Source organism: Taeniopygia guttata, chromosome 12, assembly GCF_048771995.1.
Source record: "Taeniopygia guttata chromosome 12, bTaeGut7.mat, whole genome shotgun sequence".
NCBI classification, from domain to species: domain Eukaryota; kingdom Metazoa; phylum Chordata; class Aves; order Passeriformes; family Estrildidae; genus Taeniopygia; species Taeniopygia guttata.
Genome location: NC_133037.1, coordinates 6,670,057 through 6,687,545, shown reverse-complemented (window position 1 = coordinate 6,687,545; position 17,489 = coordinate 6,670,057). Strand labels below are relative to the sequence as shown.

At 37.9% G+C, this 17,489-nt stretch overlaps 1 protein-coding gene across 5 annotated transcripts in view; it reads left to right on the top strand.

Moving 5' to 3' along the window:
* Nucleotides 1-17,489, top strand: part of ATXN7 (ataxin 7) — an 86,052-nt gene that overhangs the window by 42,742 nt on the left and 25,821 nt on the right. For 4 of the 5 annotated variants that reach the window (XM_032750749.3, XM_030283405.4, XM_030283404.4 and 1 more), the window contains one exon: nucleotides 6,786-6,890. The exons of the other annotated variant lie outside the window; for it this stretch is intronic. In XM_032750749.3, coding sequence (XP_032606640.2) covers nucleotides 6,786-6,890 — 105 coding nt within the window. The remainder of the gene's footprint in view (nucleotides 1-6,785; nucleotides 6,891-17,489) is intronic. 5 annotated transcript variants of the gene reach the window in all.

Genomic DNA, 17,489 nt, shown 5'->3' with positions numbered 1-17,489 from the left:
TACTAGAGATTTATGACAGTGATCAAATTTTTTAATGTAGCTCCTGTGCCTAGTTAAACCAGATTGTGGGGTTTTTTGGTCTTGAACTGAAAGTCATTTTTCTGAGCCAAAACTCTGGGGTTTGGGTATTCAATAAAATGCTGGGTAATTGCTGTATTTGCTGAAGTGGAAAACACAGTCAAATAACAGTTTATCAAGTCTTCAGCTGTTCCTTCCTTCAGCTGATCAGTCATCAACTACTCAGTGAAACAAAGTTCATGCAGTTGTGCTCAGAACTCAAGGAGAGCTCTGCCTTTCAAATGTTCCCTCAAGTAGAACATATAGCTTGGACTTCCAAAGCTATATGTGCAGGAAATGTAAGTTATTTAATGTACAGAGTGGAGTTGGCAAGGAATTTTAATGATGGATGACTGTGAAGAAAATACTTCAGCAATGCTTCCCTCTGAACATAAATGAAACAGCTCAGATATGGGAACGTGCGTTTGGTTTGTTTTATTTTGTATTAAAAGGCTGTTTTGTATCTGAGGCAACACGAGCATAAACCTTATGGGAGAGATTTTTTTAAAACAGTGTTTCTGGGTGTAGATTTGATCATTTTATATTTTGTTCATTTGATTATATGTATGTTCTCTGCAGGCACAAATTGGTTAGGCCTGCACATATGGTTCATAAAATACTTGTGTTCTATTAATACCTAAGTGTTCATTACTTGAAATTTTGCAGAAAACCCTCAAGTATGTATGTTTTGCTAGAATCTCTTACTTTAGTTCAAAACTTGTGTAAACCAGAGCACTCTAATTTCTATATAGTTTTAGTTATTTTGTTCACAGTATCTGTTTAGAAATATTCTTCTTTTGTTATCATCTTGCATGGTACACAGTAAAAAAAGTGCAGTAGTTTAATTTTACGTCAGCATTGATAAGTATACAAAAACACATCTGTTCATGAATGATAAGCACTTGAGTGTTTCTCCAAAATAGTTTGGAAGATATTGTTTAGAAAATAATGGTTTAGTTGCAGAAAATTCCCTGTGTATAAAAGGGAAGTTTTGAGGAGTTAACTTGGATCACTTAATTTTTTTAATAAGACATTCATATCAGTTAAAATAAGGGCCTATATTACTTTAAATAGATAGGAGCTTTACTTAAGATAACCAAGTTAGTTAAGATACATTGCAGTGCTGTTTGTAGCTGCCTCAGTTTGCAGCCAAGGTTCTTCTTCTGCCTGGAGAATACTTGGTATTGACACTTAACGTCAGCAATAGATTCAGCAGCAAATCTATTGCTTACCTGCTGTGCAGATTTCTTGGCAGGTTAGTTTTTTGGGCTGACTCCAAGTCTGGTGGTAACAGAGCTGAGCTTTCTGTCTGAAATTTGCCTGGTTTTGATACAGTCTGTTTCATGTGGTCCTCAGTGCTGGTTAGTTGCCTTCCTTCTCCCTCCTTGTGCCCCTTCCTCAGATCACAAGCTCTTCAAAATAGTGATTTGGGAGCTTTTGTCTGCTTTCACATACTAAATTACATGTTCACTACAGCCATAAAGGGTAAAACAATATAAATATTTTTATTACTTTATCAGGATCTGACAGTACCCAAGACATGTGTTACAAGCAAATTATCGGAGTTACCACAAAATTTCTTTTCCTTCAAGGTGTCAGCTACAACTGTGGTGTTTTCTCTCCTTTTCAAAAATTTTTCAGATGTTAGTGGAGAGTTGTGTTATCTTAAATAGAAGTTCTGCTACAAGTGTGCCTGTACAGAAAGGGATCTACCAGTTAAGTTAAAACGAGGTGTACTTGCATTTTTTTTACCTTAATATGATCAAGACTAATTACCTTCTAATGAGAAGACAAAACCCAGCTAGTAGAGAGCAAGTGTATTCAAGATAGCTGTTGGTGGACATAATTTAAACTTGCTTGTTCTGTGAAGTAAATAGTTCAAACAATCCAGATTTTGGCAACATTTCAAAATAATGAGATCTATTTACAATTTCCTTATATAGTACTTGAAACAATTCTTTGAGGTCTTAATGTAAAACCTAGTAATTTGATAAAAGTTGGCACATTTACTTAAGGTGGATTTGGATGAGACTCCATTAGAAACAAATTCTGTGTTTGGGAGGTTATAAAGATAATAGGGAGTTATATCTAGGCTGTCAGTATAAATTTAATAATGTTAGGGCATTGCGAGCACTAATATTAACTATAGGGATTAAAATTTTTCTGCGAGTATAACCAGGTTGGTGTAGTGGTAAAGACATGTTATGCTGTTCTCTGGAATCTTTGGAGCCAAAACATTTTACTGTTCACATCGGGCATCAGCCTACAATGTCCATTGTCAAATTGCACTTAGTGCTGAGTAGAATGTACATCTTTCTTGTAAATCAGGCTTGGACTTTAAAAACTAATCTTAATAAGCAGATGTTTATGCTGAGAGGGGAGAACAAGCATTAGCAATGTTCTGGCTTTAAAATATTTTGTGGAACTTTTACATACTCCTTTTGCTTTTTTGGATCAAATTTTCTATTCTTTTGTCATAACCTTGGCAGCTTTTTGCCTTTTCACCTCTTGCTAGTTTTGCTTTCTCTTCCACTGATTCAGTTTTTAGTCTCCTCCTCCTTTGAATTGCAATAAGCAGACTTCTGGCAAATAGGAAAGTGGTGTTCTGGTCTCTGCACACAAGCTGCCTTTACTCTTTCCTTCCAGCAGTTGCTGTCCTGGAGAAGATGTTAACCTCACTTTTTTTTTTTGTTGAAATTTAATTTCATTTCTAGAAGGGATGTTATATTAGACACTAGGATAGATGGACTGTGCAGTGGTCCTAATCTGAAAAGATAAAGCAGAATTTGTAGAAAATTTTATACATTTGGAGAGTTAAAAAATAAAAATCCAATTAAAATACATAGCTGTGGTAGTCACTGAAATCTAGTAGGTAAATAAATGCAAGCTGCTGGCCTGTTCTCTGAGGTAGTGTTAGCCTGTTTTATGTGTCCTGTTATGTGTGATATTAAGTAATAGAATTGAGGGATTGAGAGTGTGCAGGCACAGTTAGTTTTAATGAGCATGAGTTTCTTCAGTGTAGCTGTTCTGAAAGAGAATGCTGGAAATACTAAGAAATTATTCAATCATTTGTGTGTTTGCACAATGTGTTTCAGAGAAGAAGAGATGGCAGATCAGTGTAAGAAAACTTTCCAGATGAGGCATGCTGAGCTCCATTTTACTGATGTACAGTATGCCAAATTATCCATTATTGCTTTTCCTTTTTTTTTGTTAGAAAATGATGCTACATTGACCTTTTCCAAGTAAGAAACATTTTCCTTATTACATGGTCAGCAACTGATGCAGTTATCTCAGAATTGTGTATGGCATCGGCTTGTTCTGGTTGTGGTAAAGAGTGCAGTAATGCATCATTTAAAACTGTATTTTTAAAACCCCAGTTACATTTGAAAAGAGAAGTGAATTCTGGAGATCAGTGTCCAGAGGCTTCCTATTATGGAGGTAAATAAAGTTCTTTCTCTTTCTGGTGTTAATAGAATTAATGTAGCTAACAGCACTTATAATAGTATCTGTATGTTGATACAATGAGTATTGTATTTATGAAAAAATACATGAAAAGTTTGAGGTCTTGATTTAAATTTTTAGTTTGACCTTGAAAAATATTCCCAGCTGGAGAGAGTTAAATGAACCCAGCTTTGAAAGAGGAACACATGTATCACAGTTGCCAGGCTCTTCCTTGAGAGGCACAGACTTTACATAGCGAAGTATTTCAAAAAGTTATTTTCAAACCCAGAGTAACAGTGCATTGAGATGACACTGGTGAAATACTAGAAACTTCATTAGACTTCTAAATAGAGAATGTGCATGTCATGAAGTGGAACAGGTATAAGGTATTAGATGTTAGAATACCAACCACACGATATATGTGAACTTTCATAAATGGTTGTCAGGGGACAGAAAAGTTGGGCATCCATCACCTACTCCTGCTATATACTTACATAGTAAGTTTTGTTAAACTGTTCTGTATGTTGTTCTCTAAAATTTTCATGGTCTAATTTGTCACTCCCTAACAGTGCCACATAGGTGTTTGTCCTGTTGGAACACAGAGAAGTAAGATTTCCCTGAAACCTGCTCTTGCCCTGCTCAACTGATGACATGAGGCACATTAAAGATGTGAGAGCTTACCTGCCTGAAAATGAGGCTCCTGCATTGGGAAGTGTGGACTCGGGTCTCTTCCAGTTGCCTTAAATGATCTTGGTTGGGTCAAACTCCTTACAGTTTCAAAGCCATTGTTAAATTGCATTTAGGTCTCTAACCTTTTCTACTCCCTCACTGGTTATGTTGAGATGTTGTTCTGTTATCAGCGCTGTAGGAGACCACCGTAGGGTACAAGATCTTTCACACTGATTTGTGTGATCTGGCTGGAGTCTTGTGCGTGACTTCCTTTGAAATCAGGTTGTGATTTTGTGTGTGCAGCAAATTCTTTTCTCTGTGTCAAGTGGTTTTACTCTTAGAGTGGTCCTTTGTGAGTCTGTGTATTTCCTGGCATTCTTTCTGTCACTTGGAGCTAAGATTTTAAAACTGAAGGTGTTTCACAGTGTAAAGGATCTTTGTAAATTATTCCAATTTCTTGGGATCCTCAAACTGAACTAGGGAAACACTTTGGTTTACATCAATTTCTGTCAATTTGTCTCAGTTGCCATTTAAAATTGCAGTTCTGTATTGCCAGCAAATATTCATAGAAGGTTTCCTGGAGTGATGGTACGTGGATGTGGTGTCTCTGACTGGTGTGAAGGAGTGCTTTATCTTGCAGTCCTTCTCTCCTGTTAACGATTCCCCCTGCATTCAGTAAAGCTGGAGTAAAGTCTGAGAATGCAGCACAGTCTGAAAGGTACAGCTATGGGAACAGGTTCCAGGGTGTGGATTTACCTGGCAGCACACAGGAGCAGCCTCTCTGTGGGCTGATAACAATGCAAATATCAGGCAGTGCCTGCTGTTACTGTCCCATTCATCTCCGTGCATTTGTACTCGGGTGAAAGTGACCCTGGAGTATTTGCATGTGTGTATAAACTCTGATACACAGGTATACCCAAAGAGAATACTCCTGCATGAAATATTAGTAATTACACTTAAGCTTATACTTGTTTTCTTACATAGCTTAATATTACATCACATAAAGTAGATATTGAAAAATAGAAGCTTATTATCCTATCTGATTTTTTTTCCCCCTCAGCATATATTTACTAATTTTGCCTGGCTTACAGTAGTTGGGTGTGTCACAGGTTTTCATGCTTTTTTCAATAAATATAAATAAATAAGCAAGAATTGCTACTTAAAGTGCAAACAAGATTATTTGTTTATTTGATGTAACCTCAGTTGTGAAAAGGTGTCTGTGATTTAAGTGAGGGTAGCTGTGATCTCGGTCAAATTAGATGTCTTTGGTCATTGCATTTGCATCCAACTGCAAAATCCAGCTGGGGCTGTTATTGCAGGTGTCATGCTTAATTTTGATGTAGCACTAGTAAGATGTGTGGAAAATGTGGGATAGACCTTATGTCTTTTAAATAAAAGTATTTAATTTTGTGATGATGAAGGCACATACTTATTCTGGAAGTAGTTTTGGTGTGGATATGTTCTCTGTGAGAAACAAAGTGGACAGGGCTGATGGTGTTGTTCTGTGAGCAATTGCCTTGAATTATGGCACACTTAATGTGCAATACACTCCATTTATTTCATAATTGCTGTTCTATTAATGAACAAAGCAGTGGATGTTGCTACAAGTATACATAGGCAAATTAGGTGTAAAAAAAACCTCTGAGGTCAGTCCTAGCACAAGAGTAAACAAGTTTAACTTATTTTCTAAGTTTCTATTAAGATAAATCTATTACTTGAGGGTTTTTATAAGAAAATAAGTTTGCTTATGTCAACTTTTAACCATTAAATAGTGTTACAGATCCTTAGCCACATATTATGTTTGCAGTTTCTGGTTTTTTGTATTTTAATGACTGAATAACATTTTTAGTTATATAAATGTAATATACCTTTAGGTTTTGTGGGGAATGCTGCATTTATTGCTCCAGTAGTCTCTGAATGCAGTTATAACCATTAAATATATTCTTAACAAACTGTATTCTTCATAGTAAAATTGTAAAAACCAATTTTATTTGTAAAAGTCTCCAAGTATGTGTGTTATCTCCACAATCCACACATGCTCTGACATACTCTTATCTCTGGTTCTGTCTCCTGTGTAGCTGTTCCATGGACCTCTGGCAGCAGATGGCTGGACTATAATGCACTGTTAAACAAATAAAACCATTAGGCATGTAATTCTGCCCAGTGAATGACTGTGTTTAAAATGGTTTAAAAAAATTAAATAGCAAATGAAGTTCACTTTTGAATTCATTTAATGACATTGGAATAAAATCCAAAGCCCTTTTCAGAATACATAAAACATTCTCTCTTATGTTGTGTTTGTCTCAATTGAAGACAGTCATTTTTTATTGCGTTATTGCATCTGGTATAAAATAATCAGTCCTAAATCAGTTTTCTAATAGATGTTTTCTACAAGTAATCACTCATTTTACGTTTATCTTTATAGGAAGATTTTTGCTTTTGTAATACTCCAGCACAAAATTATCTATTGCATTATATGCTCTTTTTTCCTCATTTTCAAATTTGATACAAATGTCTCTAAAATTTTGATTCAACGCTAGTGTCATGGCTCTGTAATTAAACTGTTTTTCTATAATTGTCAGCAGCTGAGAGATGCCATTTTGTCTTTTTGTTTTTAGATATGCCAATATTTGGTCTTTGCCCGGCTCATGATGATTTCTATTTGGTGATGTGTAACCACTGTAATCAGGTCGTAAAACCACAGGCATTTCAATCACATTATGGTAAGTGCTTAACTATTTTTAATAATTAAGGGTGAGGTTAAATCAGGATTAAGCCTGGCAATTTTTTTTTAAATTGATGGTAAATAGATCATTAAACTATAAAAAATGTCAAAGAACATAACCTGTATTTAATCATTTTGTATACATTGTGATGAAGTTACATGAAGCTCTTATGCTTTTTAGTTTTTTAATGCTTCTTGAAATGCTGCATAGCTACAGTTCGGTTTCAAAATGACATATCTAGTGTATTTCACAGCCAATATGTGTAGTGTGTTTGTGTCTCTGTGTCATTTCTCTTTGTGTATTTATACAGACTATTTTTACATGGCTTCTGGTACAGCGTGAACTTGAACTGAAAGCTAAACTTACAGTGAACATTTGTAAAATGTAGTAAGCTTCCAATCTCCAGTAAGCTTATTTATTTATTTTCAGAATTATCAATTTGTATTTGTTTTACTGGTCCAGTGGTTTTGTATATAAACTATGTAAGGAAGCTCTTGTTGTGTTGGTTGGCCAGTGTTTAGAGAGGACTGAGAAAATGTGAAGTGCTATGCCAGTTCAAGTGCTTGGTTACTTCCTCCAAGCCTGACTGGTGGTTGGCAGTTCTGCTTTTCCATGCTCCTCTCAAGACTAGAAATTAGCCTCAAACAATAGGAGGTTTTTTTGAATTCAGCTTTTTGTTTCTTAAGAAATTCATGAGGTGTTTTCTGACCAACTCCTAATAAACATGATGGACAAAGCATCTTCTGAAGTAGTCCTTCCTCCCTGTGTGTGCATGTATTTGCACACTCTCTTTTCTCTAGGCCAGTGCCCCCACTGGTTGGCTTGATGTTTATAGGGATACAAGCTGGGTATGGGCAGGGAACCTCTTCCAGTGCTGAGAAAAAGGGGTAACTTTTCATACATCTTAAATAATCCAGTGCTCTGGCAAGAAAAGAGATATTCACTTCTGCTTCCTCGAGACTCGAGAAGGGCCTTTCTGGACTGTGCAGAGGGTGAACTTCTTATCCTTTCTCCCTCTAACTTGGCTCTGTGTTATATTGCCTTATGGATTACAGCCCAACCCTTGCTGCTGGATTCTGCAGTTGTGTCACACAGCGTGACTCAGAAAATAACCTGAATAGGTTCGGTGTCACAATTCTTAATATCTCTGCATCTAGGTCTTTTGCTTCTAGGATCTAGCATCTAGCCATCTGTGGATGGCTGTACTAATAATTTTTTTGAACCCATAGTTTTGTGGATATAAGTCTCCAGAGCTGTTGGGAACCAGAAGAAGAAAAAGCATCTTGCTTTTCTTGCTCTGGTTGCTGTGAGCCTTTTTACTAGCTAAGAGCAAGTCTACCCCTTGCCAGTGAGATTCCTCACATGTCACTGAATATCAACTTAAGATGTCCAATCACTCCTTCTAAAATATCATATTAAACTGATTCTGACAGCTAAAAATAAATTTATGGGGGAGGACTGGATGATACCAAGTTTTGAGTGATGGCATATTGAATATTCCATCTTGAGGTCAGTAATATTGTAGTGATTTCTTCCAAAGGAGAGCTGTGGATAGTTGCAGACACTTAATGTGGTCTTTATGAAATGAGTAGGTGATTTCCAAACACTGTCTGACAAACAGGTGTCTGGGAGGAAGCAGCACTGTGTTTGTCTTTATGGACAGGTGGCAGAAGCAGCTCAGGAGCTGAATAGGTGCAGCATTGTGTCTTGAGCATGGACATGGAAATATGGCATGTTGTAATGCTGCTTGTACTGCTGCTAGACTTGTTACGTGAAGTTAATTCCAGCTCCTCTGTAAGCTCTGTTTGCAATTTAAAAGGCACAAAGTGAACAGGGAGCTGCTAAATGAAAGTATGGAAAGTATTTTTAAAAGTTGTAATAAATACTAACATAATGTTTCCATTCTGTATCACTTTGTGGAAGTGGGATCTCTAAATGTGAAAATTTCTCCAATACAAGCCTTTCATCAGTGGCAGATTCAAGGAGCAGTGTAGAAGGAGCAGATAGAAATGATGAGGTTATTCTTAGTGTTTCTTAAGCTTGTTCTGAACAATGGAGAGTTGGCGTGGGCTGTGGCGTGCAGAGGAAACAGGCGGGGTCATTCTGATGAGAAAAACAGGCTTGGGTGGGGTGAACATCATTGAAGGACCTTAGTTTGCCAATCTAATAGCCTCAGAAAGGTAAGAAGGCTGACTTGGTGATTTTGTGTAGCACTAGTTCTCAAAGCCTTCTATCAGCCTTCCCATTTTTTAAATCCTTACACACTTGTCCCTTATTTTAGAAAATTAAATAGGAAAGCTGATAATATGGCAAGTGATTGTCTGGTAATCAGTGATCTATTTTTTTTTAAACACTGTATAGCTCAGGAGAAGGAAATTGCTGAAGTCCTCAAAACACATGGTTATTTTAAAACAAAAAATGTGTTATCATGATAACAAGAAAGTAAGGCACCCTTTGGATTCACCACAGTCAGTTTACCCTGAATTAAGTTTTTTATTGATGGTCATCAATCTTTTTGTTAGTTCTTAGGGTCTTTTATTTTTAATTGTTACCAGAGAAATATTAATCTCTTTAAATATTCTATAGCTCCTGGTGGTATGTGTTGCTGTACTTGGTGTTTTTTGAAATTTGTAATGTGAAATTTTGTTTTCTGAAGTAGTAGAATATGTTCTATTAAAATGTCACTTTTGTCAAAGGAAAGCTAAACAAGCTATTATTAAACCTAATGAGCTAATTAATTTCTTCCAAAGCATATATGTGTTAAAATACTTAACTAGGTAGGCTGAAAGTGCTTTGCAGGACATATGCTGGCTTTTTTCTCTGGACCATAAGTAGTCAGAAATAATTCAAATGTAACCTTATTAATTAGAATAAGTCACATTTTTAGTAAAATACTTTATTGATACAAATTACAGATTTGTTTATATGACTGATCCTTTTCTATTTCATGCATTTGACTAGAAATGATACTAATATAAAATTAAATTCTGCTTTTTTGTGCAATCCAAGCATGTATCTGGGCTATGAATTTTCCATTTTAACAATTTATTCAGTGGTGTTGGTATATGTGCTATGCTTGATTTGTAAAGTTGGTATGCATAACACACCTGCAGGTTTGTTTTTAAGAGCAATCTAATATAATGAGATATCTGAAGTCGGCTTGTGGCATTCCTTCTTGCCTGTGTGCAGCAGCTGGCTGGCAGGGCACCCTTGGCTTAGGGTGGCAGCCCTGCTGAGGGCATGGTGGGGCAGGAGCAGGCCAGCCAGACAAGCAAAAGTTGTTTCAAGACAAATCCTCTGTTCTGTCAGATCACAGCTGTTTTCATTTGAGGGGCCAGGCAAGTGATTGCAGCTCTTTATTGCTCCTGTTCCTGCTGTGGCTTTGTGAGTGGCTGCACTTTCATGGTATCAGCATCTTCCTTGGATGAGTCAAGATCAGTTCAGAGGTGAAAGATGGAAAAAAGACAAAATGTTCAGGCACTGAGTCTTGTGGGTGAAGCACCTGGGATCACTCATCATGATGACCTATTCCCAGAAAGTGTTTTTCTCCAGGAATATTTCTCTACCCCCTGGCTCATGTGCCAGCTGTCATGCTCCTCAGGACAGCACTATGTTCCTGTCTCCCTTTGATTTCCATTCTTTTCTCCCTGGAGACATGTTAGATACAGTTCTGGTGCTGCACCCAAAGGTTGCTCTTTAAGGAAGCCATCGTGACAGTTATTTCAGGTTGTTCGTGGAAGCCCTGAAGTGCTGTGGTTTTCAGGCTGTGTGACCTTTTGTTGGCATTTCAGCTGTTCCACAGGTTTATCTCATCTCCCTGTGGTTATCAGCCTTCTGGCTAATGAGAGCTGCTTCTTTGCCCTGGCTGGGCTGCTCTGTGGCTAGGAGAGAGCTCAGCAGTGTGAAAGTAGCATCAGCATAGCGATGTGTAGGGTTTCTTCTTTTAACTTTTCCTTCCCCCCCACTCCCCCCGTGCCTTAGTTTCCATGAATACAAAGCAGAGTTAAACTCTGAGCAATAATAATGAAGGCTACCTGTAAAACTTACACTGAGAGTGCCTGTGACTCATGTAGTGATTGTGAAAACCATGAATACAGTACATGTTGGAAGGAGATGATGATAGTGTGTTGGGCTGTTGAGTCATTGAAAAGCTATGACAAGTGTTTTGATTAACTTCCATGGGTTTGGCACAGTGGCAAAGGTGAGCAGCCACCTTGAGTTTTGCCTGCTGCTGCTGTCCTGAGAGCCGATGGGGAATTGCTTAAACATTTTGGTTTCCAATCAGTGCATGTTTAAACCTGAAGTCTATGAATCAGAAGCAGGATTGCTATACAGATATGCCCATCATCTATTGTGGTTTCTAGGAGGTTGTGGAATTGGAATAGAGCATCACACAACCTTTTACTTAGAGGGCAGATCCTGGCAGTAGAGAAAGAGATGTTTGCTGGTTACTTGGGTTCATCCTCTGAGTCTGTTGTCTTTTGTGATTCTCCTTCATCTGATTGCATAACCGAGGTCCTTCCTCCCTCAGCCAGGGCCCACACCCACCTTTCATTTGCAGGTCTCCACTTCAGCAGTCCTAAAGGGGTTTTTTTGTTTTGGTGTTAAGTGCCTGGATTCAGAGAGAGCATGTGATACTTGTGATTTTAATTGAGAAAAATGATCTGTTAACGATCTCTGTTGGTGTGCTGATGTATTTTGGATGTGTATCATCTATAACTTAAGTATTACAGTCCCTGTAGTGTTACATGTTTGGGTTCTTCTCACACTATTAATTGAATATAGATTTGTCCTACTGTATTTTTGTTAAATTTGGCAGCAGCAAATTGTTCTGGAAAATCTGTCAGTATTTAATGTTTTTAAGTTGTTGTGTATGTATTGCTTTTTTAGAGTAGAATAAGAGAGTGTGTTTAGCATGGATTCATGGATTACAAAGTCAAAGTGTCTGTACAAGGCAGCATTTGAAGCTGATAAGAAAAGAAAGGAATGTACTGAATCTTGTTCCAAAGCCATTGGACCTGAGTACTGGGTTGTTGTTGCTTGGGTTTTGGGTTGGTTGGGGATTTTGTTCTTTTTTGAGTGTGTGGGGTTTTTTTTCTCATGGGAGATTGCTTGAGCTCATCCTCATTTTGGAGGGCTAAGCCTTCATTATGGCCTGCATACTTTTGGCAGCAAGCAATTTGTTTCAGTAATTAATGTCCAGTGTTCACTAAAGTCTTTTTCAAGCAGTGTGAAAAGGTTTTTTATAAATTGTAAGAATTTTCTTCGGTATCAGTGATCTTCTGTGGAAGTTAAACAACGAAAATAAATCTGAATATTCTGTGGTGTGTCACAGATGTGCAGGAGCAATCTGCCAAGCATATTGCCAAACATGCACAGGTGGCATTTGGCATATTATGGCTCCAGTTAATGTATATGTTTTAACAAGTTATCATTGGCAGCTTCTGTTCAGGAGCTTCTGTTTGAATGAACAGTCCTCTCACAGTAATTCACACAGTCCAAGTTCCAGCAGCTGGATCTTAATCTGTGGGTCCAGCAACAACTAGTCTAATTTCTTAGTTGAAATTTGTGAAATTCTGTAACTTTTGCAAGAATCATCTTGGCATATAGCAGGGAATGGGCTCAGAGGTCAGCACAGGATTTGGTTCAGAAGGAAAAGCTTCAGCTGGCTATTTAGTAATTTTTAAATAAGGCATCATTAAATTAGAAATTAGTATATGGAAAGAAACTCTGTAAACATATTTTGAGCTTTGAAATGTGCACCCCCAAGCCATTAGCTGACTACCAAATGTGCCATACAGATTTTACAGAACGGTGGAGTTCTGTGCTGTGGTTACTTGTATCATCCCAGACTGTTCACATGCAGAAGATTATTTTTGTACACAGAATGGCTGTGGTCTTTGTTTATTATATGAAAGCACGGGGAGATTGAGAAGCTGATGGCAGTTTACTAGTACAACTTCCTCCTTTTCTTGTGGGTATGTGAGATTGTCAAGCCCTGGTTGAAGACATAAAGCAATTTTTAAGTATCAATTAAGGAAAAAGGTGATGTTCAGCTTCAGATTTATGAGATACTGATTATTCAGTTTACTGCTTATCATGTAACTCATGTTATTCTGTCTACAGCACTGTGTATGCGCTAAAATACTACAAACTTCAAGTGCTTGGTGTGCTTTAGGCTCTTACCTTCGCTTAATGTGAAATTAATTTTATGCTGTTCTGCCATAGCAGAAGACCTAGATGCAAAAGTCCTTTTGGTTTAATATTGACTTTAAAAAATCCTTTGGTTTTAAAAAATCCTTTGGTTTAATATTGAAGAGAGAGTATATAATTTTTTTATTCTATTCTTACTGAAATATTAAAAATATTTGAAACTAGTCTAACATAAAACATTATGCAAGGGTTCCATGAGAACCCTGCTCCTTTCTAGAGTTCTCCTTGCTGGGTATTTGCTTGGATACTGGGACTGACTGCTTTCTTTTCAAAATAAATGTTGATGGGGAAGAACAAGTGGAAAGAAAGAAAGAAAACCAAATATTTATCTTTGTGGGAAAAGAAGAAGCAGTGCCATGTTCACTATCACAGAAACAGTAGTTCAGCAAGAGGGAGAAAGCGTGTTGATCAATAGACTGGAACAAGATCTAAAGAAAACAAGTGATTCCAATGAAATGTTGCTATTGAGTGTACATGACTACAGCTTCACTTTCAAAGTAGCCAGGTGGGATAGGTGCATCAGGTCTACAATCAGAAATGACTGACAATGAGAGGACTTAACCAATCTAGAATCAAGGTTGTTTCATCACTCAGAACTCATTTTGTGAGAGGAAACGGCACGTGGAGCAGGACACAGTTCTTCCAGCCACCATTCCTGATTTTCTGCAGGATCAGGGAAGGCTCTTCTGCATCAGCTTACATGATCCACATCCTTGGAAGGTTTCCTTCACAGCTAAAAGGGTTCTTTCTACCGCCTGAGCCACTCCTCCAGGCTGGAGCGCTGCCAGGGGAGGTGGCACACGCTGAGGGCAGGCCGTGGGCACGCAGGGCCTGGCACACTGCCCTAAGCTGGGTGCAGGAGAATGAAGCTGCAACCTGTTTAAGAGCTGGGCAGGTGGAAGTAGCCCGAGTTGAAGTAAAAAGACAAATTTCTACTGTTCTGAAGGGATGGGAATGTGTCAGAGCCATGGAGATACAAACTTGGTGTTGGAGGGTGGGGTTAGTAGTAGTTTAATTTCAAAAGGTAACCACATGCAGATGAATTATTTATAAGGACTTTCTAATTTGTTTTTTGGGGAGAAGTGAGTTCTCATGAACTGTCTAGATTATTCCAAGAACTGCAAACCTCAGTGAATACCACAGTGCTTTGTGATTCCAGGGAGGCGTATTCTGGGAAGCTTGTAAAATTGTTTTGAGTATTGAACTGTCATGAAGAAAATTTTTTGGGGTTTTTTTTACCTATTTCCACCCCCCATGGAAGTGCATAGTTTCCACTTAGACTGTATCCTCTCATCCCAGCATCTGACTCTTGAACAATTGCAGTGTTTGGAATGGTCTTTTTTCCTCTGCAAGCACAACTTCATAGGTCAGACAGGAAATCCCATCAGTAACCATCATTTACATTACTTCTTGCAAAGATACCAGTGCACCCAGTACAGCTGGCTGTGCAGTACCTGCCTGGGGCAGGGGTGCCCAGCTTTGGCAGGCAGGGGGATGGCAGCTTTGGCAAGGCTGCCTCAGCACAGCTGGAATTAAGTGTTTTGCAGTCTGTGTGTATGTCTGAAGAGGGGAAAGAGAGGACACCAGGGAATAGCTGAAAAGAGAAATGTAAAACAAAAACTTGAGTAAAATACATGTAAAAAGAAATAGATAAAGACAATAAGGAGGAAGCTAAATAAGGAAAGTAGGACAAAATTACCTTGGAGGTGGGAGACTGAAGTGGGTACAGTGCTGGTTTTATTCTGTAACAAGGGGTAAAAGTGGTAGAAAGGAGGAGACAGGGCAGAACAAACAAAAGCTTTTCACAAGTTTTTCCTCTCTCAATATTTTGGCAGCAATACTATTAATGTGGTTTGTGTAATGCTGTGATGTTCTTGGATTTTGCACATTGTGGTGGGGGGTGAGGGTAACAAGAATGTGTCCTACTTGAGACACATCTCCCGGCTTTATTAGGCACTGAGCATCAAGGGAAGAGATGGATATATGCATGTGTGTGCACTTAGTAATAGTTCATCTTTTGGTTTCTTTTGCATTGCTTTTACTGTTTATGTTTAGACTTCTTAATGTTATTCCACAATTCTCATTTTCTATAGTGTGAATAATTTTTTTTAGACAGTAAGATGTATGTGTAGCCTTCAGCAGCTTTTGCTATTAGAAGAATGCCCCCCAGAGAAGATCAGGTGTAGTGTACTAGGTCAAAAAAAGTTATCCTTGCTAGACCAACATAAAACCAATGTTTTGTTGGAACTTCACCTGCCACCTCTGGAAAAGTAGGCATCATTTTAAAATCTGTATTCTCACCCACAGCAATAATGCACTGAATGGTAACCAGGCATTAGGCATGAGTCAAGCTTTCAGAAAGATTTGGGACAATATAGTTCTTACCAAATTAAAAGAAATCTGTAACATTTTGGTTTTAGACACAGCTAAAAAGTAGCCACTACTTACTTTAGTTGGGCATTATGTCAAGTAGTTTTTACCTGTTACTTATTTGGTTTTGATCACCAGTTTGCTGGCTTTTAAGAAGAAACATTATATTGCCTTGAGGGTCTTTTTCTTCTGAGGAATATGATACACTTAAAAACTAACATATGATACACTTTTAAGTCTAGAAACTGTGTTTTTAAGATACAACCAGAAGAGGGAGTGTATAACACTTTCTATACAATGAAACCTCTAAGTTTATTGATCAAGAGCAATCAGTAACCACATGGCTTTTTTTTTAAGTTAAAAAATAACTGCAGGGTCAAATTCACTCTCAAAATAACACAATTAGTGCCACAGTTTTAAGTTTCTCATTCGGCTTAATTCAGTTTCACACTAAATAATTATATCCAAGTAATGTAAATGGCCTGGAAGGCAGTTCAGATTTCTAAGTGGTGTGTTGTGTCTACTGTAACAAATATACAAACAGCTTTTCAGTTGTAGTCTTTGATTAGCTCTTGCATTATCTAACTCTGTGAGAGCTCCATAACAGTATGGATCAATTAAAATATCTTTTTAAAATGTAGAAAATAAACATGAATAGATAAATATTATATGTAATTTTATGTAAGTTTGTGATAATAATATTATCATAAACTTACATAAAATTACATATAAGGCCATCATTAGCTATCTCAGGCAGTAACAGCCAAAGTACTTCCAAACCTTATTATCTCCTACTGATGAAACAAATATGTCATGTGGTGTTTGTATAGAAAATAATTATTTTTACTATAATTTGTGCAGATATTCCTGCAGTTGTTGTGCAGCTGGGAAGCAGGTAAATCTTTTCAACAATACCAAAAAATGTAGGAAAAACATTTGTGCCTTTTGCAAGTTCTGCTGTGTCAGAGTGCTGCTGGCCACAAAGGCAGCAATCCTGTTTTGTTTCACCGAGTTGCACTAGAGAAAGGAGGACCACTGTCAAGAGATTCTTGTCCTATTTTCTGTTCTCTCTTCCCTCAATAACAAGTTGCCCAGGTTGGTATGACTCTCTCCCTCTTCACTGCTTTGTAAAGGATGCAATTAGACCAGGCTCCTGCAGGGTTGAAACAGTTCCTACATAACTGAGTTTTTCCTTGTTGTTTGGCAAGATTGTCAGAAAAACCTTTAATTTACAATTCTGTATGAAGTAGCTTTTGCAAAGGAAGCCTTCTCTTTTAGCCAGATCATCATCTTATGTTTTTACCCCACAGGATTTTCTCCCTCTGCCAGGCCAGGAGCAGTTTTGTCCTCCCTATGTGACCCTGCTGGTTGCAAAGAACCTGTTTGTCATGTCTGGCTCTTGGAAAAGCCCTGGTTTCTGTGGAGCATTGTGGTGAATTCTGTGCATTAGGTAGAAGGTGTGCCCCTTTCAGGGCACCTTTCCACCTTTGAGCCTAAAACTTGCCAATGTTTGTAGATTATCTGTAGAGCTGGGTTGGAGCTGTCATTTTTATGTGATGTACACTGGGAATTATAAGAGCTGTTCATCACTGTGTGGTGGTACATATGGTACTCATATGGAATTCATGGCTCTTCTTGCTAAGAGGAAAATTGTCTGTGCTTCTTTTGTTAGTGTATGGCTGAAGTTGTCACCTGAGTTCTTAAGCATTTTGGTTTTCTGCTGTATTAGGCTTCATGAAGTAATTGTTTTTACTTCTTTCACTTTTCTAATGATTATAATGAGAAGCCCTATTGTACTCTGTAAAAGTTCTGGCCCTGCTCATCCTTGGCATGGGACTAGCTAGCACTCGTTTTCTTCAGTTTCATTTTGGCTTGCAGCCTCTGACAAGCCACATGTAACCATGTATATGCCTGGAGAGATGCCACACTGGCTCTCTCCTGGCCTCTAAGGTCAGAGGAAAGGTTTTTAAACTGCCACAGTTCAGTTTCCTCCCCATCACAGTGACATGTACT